The sequence below is a fragment of the Oncorhynchus masou genome, chromosome 32 (genome assembly GCF_036934945.1).
Source record: "Oncorhynchus masou masou isolate Uvic2021 chromosome 32, UVic_Omas_1.1, whole genome shotgun sequence".
Classification (NCBI taxonomy): Eukaryota; Metazoa; Chordata; class Actinopteri; order Salmoniformes; family Salmonidae; genus Oncorhynchus; species Oncorhynchus masou.
This window is the reverse complement of record NC_088243.1, coordinates 52,284,641-52,309,951: the sequence shown is the minus strand read 5'-3', so window position 1 is coordinate 52,309,951 and position 25,311 is coordinate 52,284,641. Positions and strand designations below refer to the sequence as shown.

At 44.1% G+C, this 25,311-nt stretch overlaps 1 protein-coding gene across 1 annotated transcript in view; it reads right to left on the bottom strand.

The window, feature by feature from the left end:
* Nucleotides 1-25,311, bottom strand: part of LOC135527019 (X-linked interleukin-1 receptor accessory protein-like 2) — a 277,568-nt gene that overhangs the window by 10,455 nt on the left and 241,802 nt on the right. The window contains exons 6-7 of the mRNA XM_064955683.1: nucleotides 4,877-5,006; nucleotides 40-185 (exon numbers count right to left, since the gene is read on the bottom strand). Coding sequence (XP_064811755.1) covers nucleotides 40-185; nucleotides 4,877-5,006 — 276 coding nt within the window. The remainder of the gene's footprint in view (nucleotides 1-39; nucleotides 186-4,876; nucleotides 5,007-25,311) is intronic.

Here is a 25,311-nt window from a genome sequence, read left to right as displayed (position 1 = left end):
CAGCTTAGGCAGAAGCAGCAGTTTTGAGGCCAAGCATACCTTTCTTCTGCAGGATGGCGCTGCCACTCCTCCGCCCGATATGGTTCTCCACAAAGCAGGTGTAGTTGCCCAGGTCAGTCTCCTCCACCGCATCAAAGGTTAGGGACAGCTCCACCTCTTTCTCCCCTAGATACTCCTTCAACACCCTGTGTAGAGGAGGAGGAGGAGGAGGACGAGAGAGAGACAGACCTCAGGGGTGGTGCCATAGCCCGGAGCATAGAAGATCCTACTTAGGTTGATAGTGGGGGACAGAGATACGTCTCGCATAGTGGCTGTTTTCAGAGCCAGGCCCTGGTTCCACAATGCAGCTAACAAGAGTTCAGCACTGAGGTCATCCTTGTTAGGCATAGATTCTGCCCCGGAGTCCTGCTGTTGACTTTTGCCATTAGAGTGGAGCTGGAGAGCCAACACACACACACACACACACACACACACACACACACACACACACACACACACACACACACACACACACACACACACACACACACACACAGCATGCAGATGCCAGCGAGCATGCGGTCTGTGTATATGTGTACATATACACACACTAGTGCTGTTATTGTGAAGTGCAATCCTCTAGGAGTAACAACGGCTCAGCCGCGAAGTGGTAGGCCACTCAAGCTCACAGAATGGGACCGCCAAGTGCTGAAGCACATAAAAATTGTCTGTCCTCGGTTGCAACACTCACTACCGAGTTCCAAACTGCCTCTGGGAGCAACGTCAGCACTAGAACTGTTAGTAAGGAGCTTTATGAAATGGGTTTCCATGGCCGAGCAGGCGCACACAAGCCTAAGATCACCATGCACAATGCCAAGCATCTGCTGGAATGGTGTAAAGCTCACACCATTGGAGCAGTGGAGACACGTTCTCTGGAGTGATGAATCACGCTTCACCATGTGGCAGTCCGATGGATGAATATGGGTTTGGCGGATGCCAGGAGAACGCTACCTGCCCGAATGCATAGTGCCAACTGTAAAGTTTGTTGGAGGAGGAATAATGGTCTTGGGCTGTTTTTCATAGTTCGGTCTTGGTCCCTTAGTTCCAGTGAAGGTACATCTTAACGCTACAGCATACAATGACATTATAGACGATTCTGTGCTTCCAACTTTGTGGCAACAGTTTGGGGAAGGCCCTTTCCTGTTTTAGCATGACAATACTCCCGTGCACAAAGCAAGGTCCATAAAGAAATGGTTTGTCGAGATCGGTGGAAAAGAACTTGACTGGCCTGCACAGAGCCAGGCCTAATCGCCCAACATCAGCCCCCGACCTCACTAACGACCTCACTAATGCTATTGTGGCCGAATGCAAGTCCCCACAGCAATGTTCCAACATTTGATGAAAAGTTTTCCCAGAAGCAGCAAAGGGTGGACCAACTCCATATGATTTTGCCCATGATTTTGGAATGAGATGTTCGAAAAGCAGGTGTCCACATACATTTAAACTACGTTTTTCACAATTCCTGACATTTAATCCTAGTAAAAATTCAATTTCATAGGTCAGTTAAGATCACCACTTTATTGTAAGAATGTGAAATGTCAGAATAATAGCAGAGAGAATGATTTATTTCAGCTTTTATTTCTTTCACATTCCCAGTGGGTCAGACATTTACATACACTCAATTAGTATTTGGTAGCATTGCCTTTAAATTGTTTAACTTCGGTCAAAAGTTTTGGGTAGCATTCCACAAGCTTCCCACAATAATTTGGGTGAATATTGGCCCATTCCTCCTGACAGAGCTGGTGTAACTGGTGTAACCTTGCTCGCACACACTTTTTCAGTTCTGCCCACACATTTTCTATTGGATTGAGGTCAGGGCTTTGTGATGGCCACTCCAATACCTTGACTTTGTTGTCCTTAAGCCATTTTGCCACAACTTTGGAAGTATGCTTGGGGTCAATATCCATTTGGAAGACCCATTTGCGACCAATCTTTAACTTCCTGACTGATGTCTTGAGATGTTGCTTCAATATATCCACATAATTTTCCTACCTCATGTTGCCATCTATTTTGTGAAGTGCACCTGTTTCCTCCAGCATCTTCACAAGGTCCTTTGCTGTTGTTCTGGGATTGATTTGCACTTTTCGTACCAAAGTACGTTAATCTCTAGGAGACAGAATGCGTCTCCTTCCTGAGCGGTATGACTACTGTGTGGTCCCATGGTGTTTATACTTGCGTACTATTGTTTGTACAGATGAACATGGTACCTTCAGGCGTTTGGAAATTGCTCCCAAGGATGAACCAGACTTTTAGAGGTCAACTATTTTTTTCTGAGGTCTTGGCTGATTTCTTCTGATTTTCCCATGATGTCAAGCAAAGAGGCACTGAGATTGAAGGTAGGCCTTGAAATACATCCACAGGTACACCTCCAATTGACTCAAATGATGTCAATGAGCCTATCAGAAGCTTCTAAAGTCATGACATCATTTTCTGGAATTTTCCAAGTTGTTTGAAGGCAATGTCAACTTAGTGAATGTAAACTGGAATTGTGATACAGTGAAATATAAGTGAAATAATCTGTCTGTAAACAATTGTTGGAACAATTACTTGTGTCATGCACAAAGTAGATGTCCTAACCAAAACTATGGTTTGTTAACAAGAAATTTGTGGAGTGATTGAAAAACAAGTTAATGACTCCAACCTAAGTGTATGTAAACTTCCGACTTCAACTGTATGTATGTATGTGTGTGTGTGTGTGTGTGTGTGTATCCTTATGCTTCACCCTCCCACCCCTCACCCTTTCTAGCCTCATCTCGCAGCCTGGGTTGGCCTGTGTCACGTGGTCTTGTATGTTTATCCAGGGGAGAGCTGGGAGGCTGGCGGCCTGACGGCCCAGGCCTGGCTGATGGGGCGTTCTATGGCAACTTGCTTGCTGTGAGGAGGGGAGGTTGGAGGGTCTGTCAGGCCTGGATTGACTTGTGGTGCTGCCGGTCCGCAGGATGGCGAACGGGGGTTATTTGTGGTAATCCCCGTCTCAGGCCAAATCCATGGCCCATTGCCAGCAGATTGATGTGTCTCGGCAGTGCGGGGGCTGAGCTGTCATGGCTCAGGGAAGAGGGAGGTACGGGGGAGTGAGGGAGGGATGGGGGAGTGAGGGACAGGGGCCATGTGGGCGACACTGCGGCATCCCGAACTTGTACATCTATGTTAGGAAGGAGGACGTGCTTCTAGTGGGGGAAAGGAGGCGATGGTGTAATTAGTGGTGGTGTTAGTGAGCCTGCTGCCTGGCAGTGTTCCTCCGCTTGGCTGTAGGAAAACAAAACCGGAGCAGAGGAGACATGGTCAGTCTGCGGCGTTAAAAAAAAAAACTCTCCCCCACAGGAGCACTTCAACTCCTCCACCCCAAAATACAGAGCAGCTCTTTGCAGTGTCAGTGGGAACGACTGATGTGATGCTCGGCTCTGACAGGCGATTTGTGCAGTGTGAGAGGTCATTCTGAATGACGAGCCACTTGCTAAAACTCTCCAGAATATTCACAGTCGGACACGCATACGTTTACGCACATCCTCACAAACACCCACGAGCACACAGGCACACAGGCACACACGTGCAGACAAAGACAGACAGAGACACACGCACGCACGCACACACGAAACACACACATGCACACTCTCTCTCTCCATCTCTATCTCCCTCTGTCTCAGATTGCATTGGTACACCAGGAGCGCTGAAAGAAACTGGGTCAGAGCATTTTACTGCACTAACCTGACCTGGACTTCTTTGTATGAATTCCCAAACATATTTATCCTGAAAACTGGCACAGCCTTTGTTCTTAGGGTTATTAGACCCTCTTAAATAAGCAGCCTTTTCTACTCTCCCTTCTTAGTCATAATTCTTGGCCGTTCACCAATATTGAGGCAGATGGAAAATTACAGTCTGCCTGTCAACAAATAATAACTCTTCACTGTATCTCCTCTGTCTCAACCCCCTTTGACCATTCAGTGCTTTTATCTGCTTTTCATAATTAATTTCAGTATCTTCCCACTCTCATCTGTACAGCTGTAGACATCCAGCCTCGTTTGGTTAGTAAGAGAGAAAAATTGGTTGGTTTTGTTTTGGTCGTGTGTGCTGGGATGTGGTGGCAGTTACAGGCATTGTTCCTAGCCAGTCCAGGGAGAAGACACTGGATGTTGATAGGAGCGGGAGCCAGGAGTAACGCTAGATAGCAGATGTCTAATTGTAGAGGTGGGCTCTGGTGTGGAGGAGTCAGTTCAGTTGTTTTGAAATCCATTGTGTACTTTATGACTCTGAAATGCTTCTCTCTACTCCAGGCTGGGGAGGTGAGCGACTTTAATTTGTCATTTAGTAGTATTGGTTCAATTTACACAACAGCTTTATGTGGTAATTACTAGCTTCCTTCTCTTTGTGGAGATCAACGTTTCCAACAAGATGAGGAGCTCTCACTCTTACCACTTTCAATGGGAGCAGTCTGCTTTTGTTAAATTAATGTTACATGATTTCTCATTGTACGAGTGAAGATTTTGCTTCTGCCCCTTTAGACTGTAGTACAAATCCTGGGGCTGATATTGAAGCAGAACTCCCCCCTGCCGATGGAGGTATTATAAGCTGTCAGTCATAGTTAATACCTCACACTGGACAGCACAGGATGTGGCCGCTGGCACATCACACTCCTAATGACTCCTGATGATGTTTCACACCCACAAGACATTACTCCACAGACCTAAAGGGGATAATATTGGGGAGGATGTTTTTTTTTTCTTCCTACAAGTAACACTGTCAGTCACAGCAACTTTAGTATCTGTATGTAAGCAGAAACCACAATGTCCACCATCAGAAAAATAAAAACAGGAAAAGTTTGCAGTGATAGACACAGTACCTGACTTCACTTTCTTTAATGTGGCCTGCCAGCTCCTCCACAAACTTCTCCCCTTTCATCCAGTAGATGATAGGTCTGGACTCCCCGCTGTAGCCGAAGAAGGCCTTACAGTCCAGACTGAGGGGCATACCTGGAATGACAAGGAAGGAAGGATGGCAACATACTGGTCAGCGTTTATTTGAGAGAACTGAGGAAAGCAGACACATGTACACACGGCTCATGCAGACGCGCGCACACACACACACACACACACACACACACACAGACACACACACACGCACGTAACAAGGGTTTGAGTTTTAATGAAGTCTGGAAAGGGGGCAGGGGATTTTTTGAAAGTTGTAGCTCATTTACTGCATTTCTATATAACTAAAACAGTTCAGAAAATGCTATTTGGAGAACAGCAAAAACTTGCAAAAATTACCCCAGCCATTATCACCTTGGCTGCTGTAGGTTCATTCACCTCAGTTGATCTACAAACACATAGCCTATTATCTGTACAACTGTAATGGCATACCCCTGAAAGGGGGAAAATATGATAAATGATTCACACTGCCACATGGCATCAGCGAATGTTCAGTCAGTTGTAATGATGTTTTGCATAAAATCATAAACTCTTTACATAATATCTATTTTCTCAAAATACAAAGAGTTCACGTTTGTATTCCTAGGCATGATTAATCAAGCTCCTCACAAACAGACATCGATGGAGAACACAGAGGTTATACGGACATGCCTGGTGCCCAAACTGATGACGTATGTCGCACAGCGAGAATAGAATTGAGACCAATGTATTCGGTTCAGTCGGTTCAGTCAGTTGACCTGATGCGCCCTTTCCAGCTAGTTTATGTTTGTGGCTAGAAACTTGCGTTAGAATTTGAAACTTCTCTGCCGAAGTTGGGACTATTTTTCATACCGGTCTTGACGGCATCCCGAGCCGCGTACTCATGACCAGCTGGCTGGTGTGTTTATGAATATGTTCAATCTCTCCCTATCCCAATCTGCTGTCCCCAACGCTTCAAGATGGCCACCACCATTGTTCCTGTACCCAAGAAGGTAAAGGTACCTGAACTAAATGACTATCGCCACGTAGCACTCACTTCTGTCATCATGAAGTGCTTTGAGAGGCTAGTCAAGGATCAAATCACTTCCACCTTACCTGTCACCCTAGACCCACTTAAATTTGCTTACCACCCCAATAGGTTCACAAACGATGCAATCACCATAACACTGCACACTGCCCTATCCCATCTGGACAAGAGGAATATCTATGTAAGAATGTTGTTCACTGACAATAGCTCAGCATTCAACATCATAGTACCCTCCAAGCTCATCATTAAGCTTGAGGCCCTGGGTCGCAACCCCGCCATGTGGGTCTTGGACTTCCTGACTGGCCGCTCCCAAGTGGTGAAGGTACGAAACAACATCTCCACTTCGCTGATCCTCAACACTGGGGCCCCAAAAGGGTGCGTTCTCAGCCCCTCCTGTTTTCCCTGTTCACCCATGACCGCTTGGCCATGCACGCCTCCAACTCAATCATCAAGTTGTTGTGGAACTGTTAGATTACATGTTAGATAATGCTGCACTGTCGGAACGAGAAGCACAAGCATTTCGCTACACTCGCAATAACATCTGCTAACCATGTGTATGTGACCAATAAAATTTGATTAGATTTTCTGTGAAAATCACTACAATAAGTGTGCTTTAGTTGTCACCCAGGCCTGATATTGGCTACACTACCTAGCTACTTCACCTTTACTGCACAGCAAGTGGGAGTAAAGGACACTGTGCCAAGTGTGTTTGTGTTGGCAGCTTGCGAAGCAAAATCTACCCATTGAGCAATATTGTCTGCTTTGTTGGAAAGGGCCCGTAAGTAAGCCTTAGCAGTTAGCCTGCACCCGTTGTTTACGAAGCATGTGACAAATAAAATGTTATCTGAGTTGACTGTATCACGGTGACATCCAGATGGTTACTACCAATATTACAAGTTATTGCTCGTGTAGGATGCTATCCTACTCAAAATGAACTCTTCAGAATTGTAGCCTGTGGCTGTCGCCGAATATGCTGATGCCCCATTTCATGGACCCAAGATCCATGGGTAAGGCTGTACAGTGCAATTCAAATCAAATCCCATTTTATTTGTCACATGCGCCGAATGCAACAGGTGTTGACCTTACCTTGAAATGCTTACTTACAAGCCCTTAACCAACAATGCAGTTCAAGAAATAGCATGAAGAACATTTTTACTAAATTGTTGCTCTCGCTAATGTTAATGTTAAATTGGCGTTAGCTACAGCTGGTGACATGTGATAGCCTACAGGTGCCCAGTGGGAAGCAAATCTCACGTCGGCAAGCACCTCGCACTGGCTTGTCGTTACGTTAGTTATGTGGCATGTCAGGGGGACATCCAGACTGTGACCAATTCTACAACTGGGGTGGCAGATAGGCTAGCGGTTAAGAGCGTTGGGCCAATAACCAAAAGGTCACTCTTTCAAATCCCAGAGCCGACTAGGTGAAACAATTTTCAACGTGTCCTTAAGCAAGGCACTTAAACCTAACTGCTCGTGCTAAAAATGACTTCTCCCTCGCCCATTGAAATAAACATCACTTTATTTAACACGTTTTAACTTGTGCCATGCTGCTGTTGTTGCCAGCGAGCTAGCATAAACTAACTAGCTGGGAAGGGCTCATCAGGATTACTGAACTGAATCCATTCATCTCCAAACTCAAACGCGACATACGTTATCAATTTGGGCACCAGGCAGGCGGTATTGCCTCTCCCATCACATTCACATGAATTATTAGAATATTACTTACAATTCCCATTAATATCAGTGATGTAGTGGTTAAAAAAGGTGGGTAATGGGTAAACTATAAACTCCAGTGGGCGATCGAGAAAAGACGAACAACCATTGATTTGAATTCAAATGTATGATATTCTTAGAACTGTATTGTTTGCATTTTGATTGCACTTTCATGTAGACCTATAGGGAAGATAGCCCATCTGGAGATGTTCATATTGAAATATATCTTCTCTTTTTTAAGTTCCTAAATTGTTTGATAAGATTTGTACAGATTTTCTCAGAGGACCCCACATATGGGCCTGAACCCAAGTTTGGGGACCACTGTACTAACCTGTCTCTCTGATTGCTTCCTCTTTCTCTCTGTCTCCTCTCCTTCCTCCTGCATGCATTGCAGCCTGCCTCAGCCTCACCACTGAGCGCCACATCACTGTCTGTCTCAGTAGCCTACTCTCTGTAAAGCAAAGAGAACTTAGTAGCCTGTTTTTGCATCTGATGAGGTAGGCTCTGTTTAACCTTATCTTCTTGCTTCATCCTTCTAGCTGGCTAAGTAATACTAGCCAGCGCCCTTCCATGTTACTGCAATAGACTGACATGGTGCATTCAGAAAGTTTTCAGATCCCTTCTCTTTTTCCACATTTTGTTACGTTACAGCCTTATTCTAAAATTGATTCAATTATTTTGTCCCCTCATCAATCTACATACAATACCCCATAATGATAACATGAAAAATGTTTTTTTTAAACCCAGACCCTTTGCTATTAGACTCAAAATTGAGCTCAGGTGCATCCTGTTCCGATTGATCATACTTGAGCTGTCCACCTGTGGTAAATTCAATTGATGATTGGACATGATTTGGAAAGACACACACCTGTCTATATAAGGTCCCACAGTTGACAGTACAGTGCATGTCAGAGCAAAAACCAAATCATGAGGTCGAAGGAATTGTCTGTGGAACTCCGAGACGGGATTGTGTCGAGGCACAGATCTGGGGCAGGGTAGCAAAAAATGTCTGCAGCATTGAAGGTCCCCAAGAACAGTGGCCTCCAGCATTCTTAAATGGAGGAAGTTGGGAACCAACAAGGCTCTTCCTAGAGCTGGCTGCCCGGCCAAACTGAGCAATCAGGGGAGAAGGGCATTGGTCAGGGAGGTGACCAAGAACCCGCTGATAACTCTGACAGAGCGCCAGAGTTCTCCTGTGGAGATGGGAGAACCTTCCATAAGGACAACTATCTCTGCAGCACTTCAGGCCATTATGGAAGAGTGGCCAGACGGAAGCCACTGCTCAATAAAAGGGACATTATTGCCTGCTTGGAGTCCTTCCGTAAAGAACTCTGGCCATGAGAAACAAGATTCTCTGGTCTGATAAAACCCAGATTGAACTCTTTGGCCTGAATGCCTAGTGTTAAGTCTGGAGGAAACCTACCACCGTCAATATGGTAAAGCATGGTGGTGACAGCATCATGCTGTGGGGATGTTTTTCAGCGTTATGGACTGGGAGACTAGTCAGGATCAAGGGAAAGATGAACGGAGCAAAGTACAGAGAGTTCCTTGATGAAAACCTGCTCCAGAGCGCTCAGGACCCTTTCAACAGGACAACGACCCTAAGCACGACCCTAAGCACACAGCTAAGACAATGCAGCAGTGGCTTCGGGGCAAGTCTCAATGTCCTTGAGTGGCCCAGCCAGAGCCCGGACTTGAACCCGAACATCTCTGGAGAGACCTGAAAATAGCTGTGCAGCAACGCTCCCCATCCAACCTGACAGAGCTTGAGAGGATCTGCAGAGAAGAACTGGAGAAGCTCCCCAAATACAGTTGCGCGAAGCTTGTAGCTTCATACCCAAGAAGACTCGAGGCTGTAATCGCTGCCAAAGGGGCTTCACCAAAGTACTACAGTAAGTACTTATGTAAATGTGATTTAAAAAATATATATACATTTGGAAAAATGGATAAAAACCTGTTTTTGATATGTCATTATGGGGTATTGTATGTAGATTGATGAGGGAAAAAAACAATTGAATAATTTTTAGAATAAGGCTGTAACGTAACAATGTAGAAAACATCAAGGGGTCTGAATACTTTCTATAAACTACTATTTTTTTGAGGGGGGGGGATGTCTGTAGACAACAGGAGTCGCAGCACGGTTTTAAAATTACCTCATGTTTCAACCCCTCGGGCTGTGCCATGAGAGGGCCTTGTGACGCAGGTGAACATAATGAACAAACCACTTTTCATGTTTCCACTTGTTCGGAAAATTAGAACTCAGTCAGATCAAGAATATGAACAATTTGTACAACGCTGGGAGCAATATTCAGTTGACCAGTCATTTATTTTCTTTATTGTGTACAAAATATATATTTGGATTATTATATTTTCTTTTTCAGTGTCCTCATATGTAGTTACGGCCCTACACACACGCACCCACTTACATATACACTCCAAATTCCATCCCAAACTCCCTCTAAAACCACAGCCCATCTAAAACATTGTCAACTTCACTGAACAAATATATAAATGGAACATGAAACAATTTCAATGATTTGACTGACTTACAGTTCATATAAGGAAATCAGTCAATTTAAATTAATTTATTAGGCCGTAATCTATAGATTTCACATGACTGGCAATACAGCTATGGGTCTGTTGTTCACAGATACATTATATATACAAAAGTATGTGGACACCCCTTCAAATTAGTGGATTTGGCTATTTCAGTCACACCTGTTGCTGGCAGGTGTATAAAATCGAGCACACAGCCATGCAATCCCCATAGACAAACATTTGAATGGCCTTACTGAAGAGCTCAATGACTTTCACTTTGGCACCGTTATAGGATGCCACCTTTCCAACAAGTAATTTTGTCCAATTTTTGACCTGCTGGAGCTGCCCCCGGTCGCTTGTAAGTACTGTTATTGTGAAGTGGAAATGTCTAGGAGCAACAAGTGCGTAGCGTGTAAGAATCATCTGTAGCACTCACTACCGAGTTCCAAACTGCCTCTGGAAGCAACGTCAGCACAAGAACAGTTCGTCTCAGGAGCTTCATGAAGTGGGTTTCCATGGCCGAGCAGCCGCACACAAGCCTAAAATCACCATGGGCAATACCAAGCATTGGCCGGTGTGGTGGAAAGCTCGCCCCCATTGGACTATGGAGCAGTAGAAACACGTTCTCTGGAGTGATGAATCACGCTTCACCATCTGCCAGTCCGACAGATGAATATCTGAATTTGGCGAGATAGGTGTGGAAGAACTTGATTAGCCTGCAAAGAGCCCTGACTTCAACTCAACACCTTTGGGATGAATTGTAAACGCTGACTGCGAGCTAGGCCTAATCGCCCAACATCAGTGCCCGACCTCACTAATGTTAGTGGCTGAATGGAAGCAAGTCCCCACAGAAATATTCCAACATCTAGTGGAAAGCCTTCCCAGAAGAGTTGAGGCTGTTCGAGCAGCAAATGGGGGACCAACTCCATTTTAATGCCCATAATTTTGGAATGAGATGTTCGATGAGCAGGTGTCCACATACTTTGGTTATGTAGTGTACCTTAAAAAAAGGTTATGGTGTGGATCAGAAAACCAGCCAGTATCTGGTGTGGCCATCATTTGCCTCACAAATCTCCTTTGCATAGAGTTGATCAGGCTGTTGATTGTGGCTTGTGGAATGTTGTTGACCCAGAGCATCCCAAACATGCTCAATGGGTGAAATGTCTGGTGAGTATACAGGCCATGGAAGAACTAGGACATTTGCAGCTTCCAGGAATTATGTGACAAGGGGACATGGGGCTGTCCATTATCATGCTGAGACGAATGAATGGCACGACAATGGGCCTCAGGATCTCGTCACGCTATCCCGGTGCATTCAAATTGCCATTGATAAAATGCAATTGTGTTTTGTTGTCCATAGCTTATACCTGCCCATACCATAACCCCACCGCCAACATGTGGCACTCTGTTCATAACGTTGACAGCAAACCGCTCAACTACACGTTGCCATACACACTGTCTGCCATCTGCCCGGTACAGTTGAAACTGGGATTCATCCGTGAAGAGCACACTTCTCCAGCGTGCCAGTGACCATCGAAGGTGAGCATTTCCAGAACTACAATCAGGTCAAGACCCTGGCGTGTACAACGAGCACGCAGATGAGTTTCCCTGAGACGGTTTCTGACAGTTTGTGCTGAAAATCCTTGGTTGTGCAAACCCACAGTTTCATCAGGTGTCCGGGTGGCTGGTCTCAGATGATCCCGCAGGTGAAGAAGCCGGATGTGGAGCTCCTGGGCTGGCGTGGTTACACGTGATCTGCGGTTGTAAGGCCGGTTGGACGTAGTGCCAAATTCCCTAAAACGTTGATGGAGGCTGCTTATGGTAGATAAATTAACATTCAATTCTGTGGCAACCGCTCTGGTGGACATTCCTGCAGTCAGTATGCTAATTGAATGCTTCCTTAAACTTCATACATTTGTGGCATTGTGTTGTATGACAAATCTGCACTTTTTAGAGTGGCTTTGTATTGTCCCCAGCACAAGGTGCACCTTTGTAATGATTGAGCTGTTTAATCAACTTCTTGATATGCCACACTTGTCAGTAGAATGGATTATCTTGGCAAAGGAGAAATGCTGACTAACAAGAATGTAAACAAATTTCTGCACAACATTTGAGATATGGACAACATTTGTGCATTTCAAACATTTCTGTGATCTTTTATTTCAGCTCATGAAACTTGAGACTAACACTTTACATGTTGCATTTTATATTTTTGTTCAGTGTAAAGCCACTACATATTGCAAATAACCCACCGCCTTCCCCCATCCTAGCAACACATGATGGTGGGTCAGCAACATCACAGGCTGGGTGTGTGATCAGGTGGAGAAGTAGTTTAGTTTATTGAGTGCAGGCTAAGTGCCCACTGGCATCTCAGGGAAAAACCTACTGCATCCATCCAGCCCAGGGGTGTCTACAGAAACACAGTCCGTCGGTTGGTTCCAAACACCATGTGTATGACAATCTACTGTAATCCCTGGTTCCCGACTGTCGGCCTGTGCTGGGTGTTAGCGTAGTGGCACTGCCAGAAATCAAAGGCTAAGATTAGGCTACTCAGATGATCCATGAAAACAAGCTTTTGTAGTAAAATAAATTATTTTAACCATCGGTCTACACCTGCCTGTCCCCTCCACCACCCGTCAGTCAACCCCCCCTCCCCCCAGGCTGTTTGAGGAAGCATCACTTTGGATTTTGCAACTTTGTTTTTGGCAGCGGAGTGTGTGAGTATGTTTTCTCTCCCCATGTTCACAAAGCTATAGGCAAATGAGGTGTGGCAGGTTAGTCTTTGCCGATGGCTCCGAAGGTTTTACAAGGTAGCAAAAGCGGTCACAGGTCAAGTCGTTTGAATAAACATCAGAATCAACATGACTTTGTGATGTAGAAGTGACAGCTCCGAGAGAGGTCTGGAGACTGATGATCTGTGCAGCTATCTGGAATCTGTCGTTAACGGCAACCATAACCATAAACAACCCTTAAAAACAATTATCTCTCTCTCTCTCTCACCCTGCATTGTGAACTAACCATGTAAGGCCCCATTTTGCTTCAAACAGAGAATGAGGGAATAGTTGAAAATGTGCCATTGCCATATGTTTGAAATGGTGCTCTGTTTTTGCTGTGGTATTGTTGCATGGGAACAATTCCTCTGTATTTCTTCTGTGTTTCTGCCACTCTCTCCAGGTGGACAAAGCCACATCTCCTGTACCTCCAGATGTGCTGATTAAATGCAAATATTTCTGAAAGGCTCATTTGACTCCTCAACAGCTTTACTAACAAAAGGATCCTCTCAGGCTGCCTCCCAAATGGCACCCTATTCCCTATAGGGCCCCTGGGGCTCTGGTCAAAAGTAGTGCACTATGTAGGAAATAGGTTGCCATTTGGGATGTAGCCTCAGACTGACATTAGAGGAAATATTACAGAGAGGTTTTAAAAGAGGATAGTTAGAAATAATCAAGCCAGTGAAAGAGGATGAGTGGGACCCCAGCAGTGAACACATCACACAATGGGCTCTGCTGATATTCACTGCGGCACTTACAAGGCGGGAGATGCTTAGTTACTTACAACATTATGGAATTTACTCTTATTTTGTCTGATGGGGAAACAACAGTCAAAGTATAGGGCACTCTAAGAAAAAAGGGTTCCAAACGGGTTCTGCACCAGTACCCAAAGGAGAACACTTTTTCTGTTCCAGCTATAACTCTTTTGGGTTCTATGTAGAACCCTCTGTGGAAAGGGTTCTTTATGGAACCCAAAAGGGTTCTACCTGGAACCAAAAGGGGTTATTTAAATGGTGAACCCTTTTTGGTTCTAGATAGTACCGTTTTGGTTCCAGGTAGAATAAAGAGTGTAAGACCATTTATAATCACTGTAGAGCACACATTTATGCTACTTATTTATTTGATTGTGAGAATAGAGGTGTGGATGCTAAACATGATGAAGTGCTTTGAAGTACAATACTGATAGAGGAATGAACATCCTGCCAAGACGTGCTGCTGCCAACAAATCCAAACAAGCCCTGTTCATTGTGTTCTTTCAGTGTGTGGGAAGATCTGTTCAACTGCAGCTTCCTAAAAATCGAAAAGTAATATAGCACTGTTGTCGATGGTACAGTAGATGGCAAAGGGTGTGGAATGAATGGATACATTTGCAATATTTTTCAATCTTTACCATCCATAAAGCAACTATTTCAGATAATTGAAATTTGATATTTTAAATAAAATCATAGAGGAATGGATAGAGAAGATCACAATGGCTGCAACACCTCTTAATCACCTTGGTTAATGAGCAGACCCACTAATTCCACCTCTAAATATTTTGCCACCACATTAGCTAAATTGAATCCTGGGGAGTGCCCTGTTAACGCCGAAGAATAAATTATTGGGGCTGGGCGGTGTGCCTAGAAAACGTTTGCCAATGGAGCGATTCCAACACACTAAGACGAGGTTGATGATTTTAATAACCGTAACAGGGTGAGAACACGGCGGTCAAATCCTCCTTCCATGGACCACAACGCATAATAATTGCAAACACATCAGGCTATTTAACCGCTGGGGTCATCTACGTATTCTAGAACAATATCCAGTCCAAAATGGAACCCTCTTTATACTGTACTACTGCATTGATGACTGTCTGCCTCATGCATGGGCCACTATGAGCACACAATAGCATAAGCACAGCAGGTCTTTAATCAAACACTGCACAGTGCAGCTGTGTTTCAGGTCTCGCAGGCGCCAACCAACTCATACTTTTGAATATTTCTTTTGACAGGATTTTGTAAAGTCTAATTCTCCCCTTAAGGTAGCCTTTGCCACTCCAATATTCTAGCTGAGAGAGCGAGCGAGAGAGAGAGAGAGAATGAATTGTGCAACTCTTGTCTCCCTCTGCAATTATTTTTGCCCATGAAACAATCTGTCACAATGCCTAGGTGTTAAAATTCAACCGCTGTTAACAACCAGTCCTTATTTGAAATGGGGAGTCATGCCGAGAGAGAGAGGACGAAGACCGCTGATGGTGCCAATACCCCCAAGATGACTCATTAATACAATCTGTTGATGACTGCAATCTGCATAATCATTGCTATCAATATAATGATGAGATATTAACATCCAATTTAATGGCCTTGGCCGCATTAAACGCTAAATTAGGACAGACCTTTTTATTGCTCGTCGCGGACCTTAGTGCAGTGACGCTCATAATGTTCACTGTAATGTTTTCTCTCTGCATACTGTAACATAAAACTGTTGCTTGATCAGTTCTATGATGTCTATGTCCGAGTATCTTTTTTGCATTTGAGTACCATTTTACATAGAGGGATACTAAGGATAGCTTTACTGCATTTTTAGCATATAGTTGCACTGAGTGTGCAAAACATTAAGAACACCTGCTCTTTCCATGACATAGACTGACCATCCCTTATTGACGTCACTTGTTAAATCCACTTCAATCAGTGTAGACAAAGGGGAGGAGAAAGGTTAAAGAAGGATATTTAAACCTTGAGACAAATGAGACATGGATTGTGTATGTGTGCCATTCAGACGGCGAATGGGCAAGACCAAATATTTAAGTGCCTTTGAACAGGGTATGGTAGTAGGTGCCAGGTGCACCGGTTTGTGTCAAGAACTGCAACGCTGGTGGGTTTCCCTGTGGAGCACTTTCGATACCTTGTAGAGTCCATGCCCCGACGAATTGAGGCTGTTCTGAATATTAGAAAGGTGTTCCTAATGTTTGGTATACTCAGTGTGCATCTTGTTGAGAGAGATTTATGACTTGTGAGTATATATCCACCATACTGAACATGCCCTCTGGTGCACTGTAATCTGACATGATTTACTGGCTGCCATTCCCAGCCATTTCCCTGACAACAACCTCACACAACTGTACATGCAATTAAATGCCTGGATATATTTTTCCCCATTAGCCCCCGACAGTTTCACTTTGACTCTATACAGTGGGTGGTCTTACTGCAGGATTGAATGGTGGTTCAGAAAAACAAGGGCACCATGGCGACTGGAGTGGGCGCGGGTTGGTGTACTTGTACAGCAAGAGGAGGAGATATTGGTATCAGAGCAACATAGGGGGTGAAACTCACTCATCCTGTAATGTATCAGCCCAGGTAAAGCAGTGTCATGTCAGGGACGACCTTGGCTTCATTTGACAGTGGTGATGTGGGGATGTGGCCGAGTCAACAGTCCAAGTCAACAGCCTGGATCTATCAGAACGGCACTGTAAGCTCCTCTACCTCTCCTGCTGTCCTTGCATGTCAGTCACTACCTTTACAACCCCAGCTCCTTTAGCCTCGGCCTCGGAGGATCGTCTTTGCAAACTAATCAAAAGGGACTTTTTCATCTTGAATTAGCTGTGATTAGTCTAGAGGGCCACTTGTCCTGATTAGAGAGATGGAGGAGGGCTGTGGTAGGATATCTAGTGGGCCATGTTGTGTCAGTAGTCAGTCGATGTGTCCCAAATAGCACCCTATTATCTTTAATAGTGCACTACTTTTGACCAGGGCCCATTGTGCGGTTTCAAGGGAATAGGGTGCTATTTGGGATGCAATCAGTGTGTTTTGGGTGTTGTCCATACATAGTCGATAATGGACCTGTGTCTGTATGTATCTAATATAAGATATTGGCCTTACATAACTTAATAGTGATGAGTTGAGGGTTGGTAACGTCATATGACCTCTTCCTTTACCTGACAGTACGACTACAATCAGTAGTCCTGTGCTTATCAGAGCAGGAAGCTGAATGTAATACATAATGGAATTGCTGTCATTCAGAAAACCATATCTCGAGACACTTTCAAAAAATAAACATTTCCGAATTGTATTATTATTACTTATTTTTTTTCACCTTTATTTAACCAGGTAGACAAGTTGAGAACAAGTTCTCATTTACAATTGCGACCTGGCCATAAATAAACAGGCATATGGCGGATAGTAGTCAGTTAGGGAGGAGAGCAGACTTTGTTAGTCAGAGGGCTCAGGGATGGGTGTACTGTGTGCATGTGAAGGGCACGGCCGGGTTAAGGGGCATGGTGGGGGAACTACCCGGCTATCCTAACCCTGAGCCCCCAGATGGCCATGAGGCACCTGAATGACTGAGTCAGTCCAGAGTCACAGGAGGCATGGCCAAGCAGACAGACAGGTGCCTACAAACAGCTGAGATCAGTGTCTCCCCGCCTGGCTGCCTTTCTGACACTGGGACCATGGGACAAGAGGGAAGGACTGGGCGGAGGAACTCAAATGCATCTCAGATGAACATGTTGATAAGGAAATATATTTTTAATCAATCTGCCACAACACCATAACAGAAGCATCATAACATAATGGATTTTGGTACACTTTTTAAACACGCGAGTTTATTTATACTGCAGGCATATCTATAGGGGAATGCAGGTAGAGAGGGGGATGAGTAAGATAACTAAAATTGACTTTGGCAAATGTTGTTTTGGTCTCTCCCTTAACAGGCAGAATGCTGTGCATCTGTTCACTTAGGGACATTGATTAGCTGATAGTACCCAAAGTCAAACATGAAAGGAGCCAGCAGCAAAAACCACTGCTCAGAGAAATAGACCCATCCCAGCAGTATCACCCTCCCTTCCATCCACACGTTTGGCTCTGACAATCAATTGTGCAGGATTTGGCATGCTGAAATCAACATCTGCCTCGGTTGGAATCTGACTGCCCGTCCTCCCCACACAGTATCCTATAAGGCAGATCACACAGCTCACTCATACTAGACGAGACGAGTCCACAGACAAGCAGACAACGGGGGAAATTAACGAAGACCAGTCACCACTCACAAGCCTCATTAGCATAATTGTTATGACACCGCTGAGGGAAAAAAGTAGTGAATCTCCCAACCTAAATACGTTCAAGCCAAGTAATTAAAAGGGAAAATCCTCTCAGGCATTTGGAGATGTTTGTTCACACAATCGGTTGATAAACTCTACACTTTCAAATTATTTTCCCTAGAAAAAGTCTTATTAGTTGAGGTTGCAGGATGAAACCATCACATCTAAGGAATAGGGCATCTTTTAACGAGCAAGATAATAATCCTAGACACGTAATACATATTACTACATCCTAACGTGTTTAATATCAACATATTTGACATAGTACTATATACAATAACGTGAAATAAACCTTGGTTTGAGGTTAAATGGGCCAATTTAGCAAATTATTCCACTTAAAAGATAATTTCCTCCAAAGTGCAAGTGGTTGGGATTTAATCCTCTCTGAGACCATATTTGAATAATTGGTGGGACCATAATTCATAAGTGCAAAAATGTCTGATATGAAATGAGAGCCAGCCAGAAGAGAAATGCCTGAGTGTCTGGGAGACAGTCTGGGAGCGAGAGAGAGAAATAAACATTAATCTGAGAGAGAAAGAGAGAATATAAATAATCTAATGTTGAGCCAACAGTTACCAGATATGTGACTACAGAGGGTTTCTGTGGAAGTAAATTGATTTGCCCAACAACGATTACTTAATGAATTAATTCTGCAGATCTGCAATTGTACCTCTGGAGAGTGTGAGGAGAGAGGTTGCCAAACAGTTGGGGATATGCAGGGAGTTTTGGCAAATGACGAATAGTGGAGACCGGCTGGGGCTGCAACTCTGGTGTAGTAGCCCAGATTCTCCTGGTGACTTGCTCATAAAATAAAAGTTAAATTGCTAATATTCATGCTCTATCACTTAGACAAAACCCTCTTTAACCCTTAGAGAGACAGAGAGAGAGAGAGTGTGAGTCATAGAGAGAGTATGAGACATAGAGAGCGAGAGAGAGAGAAATAGAGAGAGAAAGAGAGAAAAAGAGAGAGGGACACCGGGCATAATAATTGTTTAATAGTGCTTATTTTTCTAATTACATCTCATGCATACACTCATGATAAGAAACACATATTTAGAATACCGTACTACTGTGATACAGTCCTATGCAGGTGAATCTCTTGCAGTCGATGATAAAAACACAAACCTGTCGGCAGGATAAACAGCCTGCCCACATTGCCCCGGCTGGGATGCTGATGAAAGGATGACGCAGAGGGAGATGAGAGCTGCGAGGTCAGTGATATGGATAATGTTGTAAACGGGGTCATGAGTTTACAGCCGGGTCGACCTGAGTTAGGACTTCAAACAGAACAGCAATGTGATACGAGGCCATGCAGCAGGCAGACGGCAGACAATGCATGGCTTGAGGCATATGTGTCTAGCGTTGTGGATTAGGGTCAACCAGGGGTGAGATGGCATTGATTCGAACGAGCATTGCTCAGAAAGGCACATCTCTAATTTAACACACAACACAAACAGAGCCTCCAGTGCCTCTGTTTACAGTACTCCAACAGGCGCTGGTGGTGAGAGGCTTTTGCTGTTGACAAAATGGACCAACAGAAGTGGGACATTCGAGCACTCTCTGTACGTTTTCATACATATTTTTATGCACTTGGTTTGTGTTTTTTTTGTGGAGAAGCTCTCTCCCCCACAATCTGACCGTGGCATATGTGCAGAGAGCTAGAGAGCGGTGCAGTAAACAGCCTCCTAGGCAGCCAGGAAGCAAACATCTGAGATGCAAAGTCACCATCTGCACGGGCGGCTGCAGCTGTGCTCGCTGCCTGCTGTGGCGCTCAGCACATTACCCTCAGCTGCACCATCACAACCCCAGCCCCAGACCTCAGCCCCCCTCACCCTACCTCAGACCGCTGAGTCACAGGGGCCACAGGGGTCAAAATAGGGGAGTTTTATTTTTATATTCGCTTTGGGGAGGGTTGTGTTTTTATTGCAACACAATTGTGATGAATAATTGTCGTCTTATCGGCTCATAACCAACCATGCTATCCCCCCCCCCCCCAAGTTGTTCATAACTTGTTTTGTACATAATGTTGCTGCTAATGTCTCTTAAGACCGAAAAGAGATTGTGGACATCAGAACTGCGATTACTCACCTCAGATTAGACAAAGAGTTTTTAATTCAATGAGTCGGAAGAGAGGGATATACTACAGACACCTGACAAGGCCCCGATCCCCGTCATTCGCTGGGGAAGGAAACAAAGATTTTGTGGAGAAATATCAGGGTGCCTTATGAGGATCAGGTGACAAGTGGCTAATCTGCCTTTGCCTTCCGTCCTGCTAGCTAGCGTTCAATCGCTGGAAAATAAACGGGACGGACTGAAAGCACATATACAGTGCCTTACTAAAGTATTCGGCCCCCTTGAACTTTGCAACCTTTGCCACTTTTCAGGCTTCAAACATAAAGATATAAAACTGTATTTTTGTGAAGAATCAACAACAAGTGGGACACAATCATGAAGTGGAAGGACATTTATTGGATATTTCAAAAAAATTTAACAAATCAAAAACTGAAAAATTGGGCATGCAAAATTATTCAGCCCCTTTACTTTCAGTGCAGCAAACTCTCTCCAGAAGTTCAGTGAGGATCTCTGAATGATCCAATATTGACCTAAATGACTAATGATGATAAATACAATCCACCTGTGTGTAATCAAGTCTCCGAATAAATGCACCTGCACTGTGATAGTCTCAGAGGTCCATTAAAAGCGCAGAGAGCATCATGAAGAACAAGGAACACACCAGGCAGGTCCGAGATACTGTTGTGAAGAAGTTAAAGCCGGATTTGGATACAAAAAGATTTCCCAAGCTTTAAACATCCCAAGGAGCACTGTGCAAGCGATAATATTGAAATGGAAGGAGTATCAGACCACTGCAAATCTACCAAGACCTGGCCATCCCTCTAAACTTTCAGCTCATACAAGGAGAAGACTGATCAGAGATGCAGCCAAGAGGCCCATGATCACTCTGGATGAACTGCAGAGATCTACAGCTGAGGTGGAAGACTCTGTCCATAGGACAACAATCAGTCGTATATTGCACAAATCTAGCCTTGATGGAAGAGTGGCAAGAAGAAAGCCATTTCTTAAAGATATCCATAAAAAGTGTTGTTTAAAGTTTGCCACAAGCCACCTGGGAGACACACCAAACATGTGGAAGAAGGTGCTCTGGTCAGATGAAACCAAAATTGATCTTTTTGGCAACAATGCAAAACGTTATGTTTGGCGTAAAAGCAACACAGCTCATCACCCTGAACACACCATACCCACTGTCAAACATGGTGGTGGCAGCATCATGGCTTGGGCCTGTTTTTCTTCAGCAGGGACAGGGAAGATGGTTAAAATTGATGGGAAGATAGATGGAGCCAAATACAGGACCATTCTGGAAGAAAACCTGATGGAGTCTGCAAAAGACCTGAGTCTGGGACGGAGATTTGTCTTCCAACAAGACAATGATCCAAAACATAAAGCAAAATCTACAATGGAATGGTTCAAAAATAAACATATCTATGTGTTAGAATGGCCAAGTCAAAGTCCAGACCTGAATCCAATCGAGAATCTGTGGAAGGAACTGAAAACTGCTGTTCACAAATGCTCTCCATCCAACCTCACTGAGCTCGAGCTGTTTTGCAAGGAGGAATGGGAAAAAAATTCAGTCTCTCGATGTACAAAACTGATAGAGACATACCCCAAGCGACTTACAGCTGTCATTGCAGCAAAAGGTGGCGCTACAAAGTATTAACTTAAGGGGGCTGAATAATTTTGCACGCCCAATTTTTCAGTTTTTGATTTGTTAAAAAAGTTTGAAATATCCAATAAATGTCGTTCCACTTCATGATTGTGTCCCACTTGTTGTTGATTCTTCACAAAAAAATATTGTTTTATATCTTTATGTTTGAAGCCTGAAATGTGGCAAAAGGTTGCAAAGTTCAAGGGGGCCGAATACTTTCGCAAGGCACTGTATATCCTACCAACGGGATGTTAAAAACTGTAATATCTTATGTTTCACCAAGTCGTGGCTGAACAACGACATTAAGAACATGCAGCTGGCGGGTTACACACTCTATCGGCAGGATAAAACAGTAGCCTCTGGTAAGACACGGGGCGGGGGCCTATGCATGTAAACATCAGTTGGTGCATGATATCTAAGGAAGTCTCAAGGTTTTTTCGCCTGAGGTAGTGTGGTCTACAGCTTACTCTAGCTTACTCTTACTCTATCTACCTCGAGGGTTTTCATCTGAATTTTCCGTAGCTGCTGGCACTAAAACCGCACTCAATGAGCTGTATACGGCCATAAGCAAACAGGAAAATGCTCATCCAGAGGCGGAGCTCCTAGTGGCCGGGGAGTTTAATGCAGGGAAACTTCACCCTTGTGTTGTCTTATTAAGGTTAAAAAATGACACACCACTATGTTTAAAAGCAGAGAAAACCCCCTAAATAATTTTTTCAACTTTAAATTTGATGACTTTCCCTTGAGTGACCCCAACATTAGAAAAAGTGAAACATCGCCTTTGTTCATATTTCTATGAAAGCTGTACACCACCAGGGTACAAAGATTACCTTAGGGTCATTTTTGACCCTGCAGTTATAAAATAATTCACACACCACAAAAACACACACCCACACACACACACACAACGAGAAATTGAGATTGTGTGCTACTGATTGAGCTCAGACAAAACTAAAACTTTCTTGTTTTCAAGTTCACAGACAAAATAAAAACAATTTCAGACAAAAAACAACAACATTTCTGACAAAATAAAAATGTATTGAAAGCATTGTTTTCTAATGGGGAATGCAGTCAGAGGCTATAAAGGTGCTGCAGATGACAGTCCCCCCAGTTCTCTCTTTGCTGAAGCCCTGAGGGCACATTTCAGTGCCCAACAGGCCGTAGATCAGATTTTTCAGATGTTCAGGAGGAACAAGAGAACAATGATTTCGAAGAGGAGGAGAAAGGCACTTGTAACCCCACACATACAAAGCAGGGAGCACATCCTCTGCACAGCAGCCTCTGCAGAGCTTGTGAAAGATGTTCAGGGGGCGGAGTCTTGTCCTGATTCACCTGAGGCTGCAGGCGGGGCAGGAAAGAGGAGGAGATGCCAATGGTTCAAAACATGGGAGAAGATTAGTATTCTGTAGTTGAACTCATTGTACAGAATATAAGAATATAAGAAGAATCCCTTTTATGTTGCTAAAAAAGACTGTTATTGTTTTCCCTTCAATAAAATGCATTCAAAACTACTTTTACACTATTGTAAAGTGGCTGTTCCACTGGATGTCAGAAGGTGAATTCACCAATTTGTAAGTCGCTCTGGATAAGAGCGTCTGCTAAATGACTTAAATGTAAAATGTAAATGTAAATGTTTCTGCACATTTCTGCTATTTTATTAGGCTATACAAGTGCTATATCTTGCAACAACAAAAAAATGTTTACACCTGTGCAGTACCTTTAGCAATAATAATAATAATTTTTAAAAACTTTACTTTAGTAAAGAAAACACTTATGACAGGTGTGTTGTAATAAAAACGAGTGGTGTCCACTGATTAAATGCAGTCATTGTGAAGAGGGAAAACCCAAATATTCACAAAGTCTGTGATGAATGACAGGTTGTTTCTTCATGCAAAATAGATTTGGGGTTTAAAATTAAATTTAGCTGCTTTATTTTAGGGGTTTAGTGAACACAGGTCATTTGACCCTCAGGACAAGGGGAGTGTACAGAATGTTAAGACTATACAAGAGTTAAATCAGTTTTACCTCATTTCTATCAGCATGTTAAATGTGCAACCAGAGGGAAAAAAAATCCAAACCACCTTCACCCCACACACAGAGACGTGTACAAAGCTTTCCCTCGCCGTCCATTTGGCAAATCTGACCATAATTCTATCCTCATGATTCCTGCTTACAAGAAAAAATTAAAGCAGGAAGCACCAGTGACTCGGTCTATAAAACTGTGGTCAGATGAAGCAGATGCTAAACTACAGGACAGTTTTCCTAGCACAGACTGGAATATGTTCCGGGATTCTTCTGATGGCATTGAGGAGTACACCACATCAGTCACTGGCTTTATCAATAAGTCCATTGAGGACATCGTGCCCACAGTGACTACGTACATACCCCAACCAGAAGCCATGGATTACAGGCAACATTTGCACTGAGCTAAAGGGTAGAGCTGCCACTTTCAAGGAGTGAGACTCTAACCCGGAAGCTTATAAAAAAATCCCGCAATGCCCTCCGACCAACCATCAAACAGGCAAAGCGTCAATACAGGGACTAAGATCGAATCGTACTACACCAGGTCCGATGCTTGTTGGATGTGGCAGAGCTTGCAAACTATTACAGACTACAAAGGGAAGCACAGCCGAGAGCTGCCCAGTGACACGAGCCTACCAGACGAGCTAAATAACTATTAACATGCACGAGAGCATCAGCTGTGACCTTTAAGCAGGTCAACATTCACAAGGCCGCAGGACCAGACGGATTACTAGAACATGTACACCGAGCATGCGCTGACAAACTGGCAAGTGTCTTTACTGATATTTTCAACCTCTCTGTGTCTGAGTCTGTAATAACAACATGTTTCAAGCAGACCACCATAGTCCCTGTGGCCAAGAACACTAAGGTAACCTGCCTAAATGACTACAGACCCGTAGCACTCACGTCTGTAGCCATGAAGTGCTTTGAGAGGCTGGTCATGGCTCACATCAACACCATTATCCCTGAAACCCCAAACCCACTCCAATTTGCATACCGCCCCAACAAATCCACAGATGATGCAATCTCTATCACTGCCCTTTCACACCTGGACAAAAGGAACACCTATGTGAGAATGCTATTCATTGACTATAGCTCAGCGTTCAACACCATAGTGCCCTCAAAGCTCATCACTAAGCTAAGGACCCTGGGACTAAACACCTCCCTGAATCCTGGACTTCCTGACGGGCCACCCCCAGGTGGGGTAGATAACAACACATACGGCACACCGATCCTCAACACGGGAGCCCCTCAGGGCTGCTTGGCCAGACACGTGATAAAGACAAAGGAGTTGATCGTGGACTACAGGAAAAGGAGGGCCGAGCACACCCCCATTCTCATCAACGGGGCTGTAGTGGAGCAGATTGAGAGCTTCAAGTTCTTGGCGTCCACATCACCAACAAACTAACATGATCCAAGCACACCAAGAGGGCATGCCAAACCTATTCCCCCTCAGGAGACTGAAAAGATTTGGCATGGGTCCTCAGATCCTCAAAGGTTTTTAC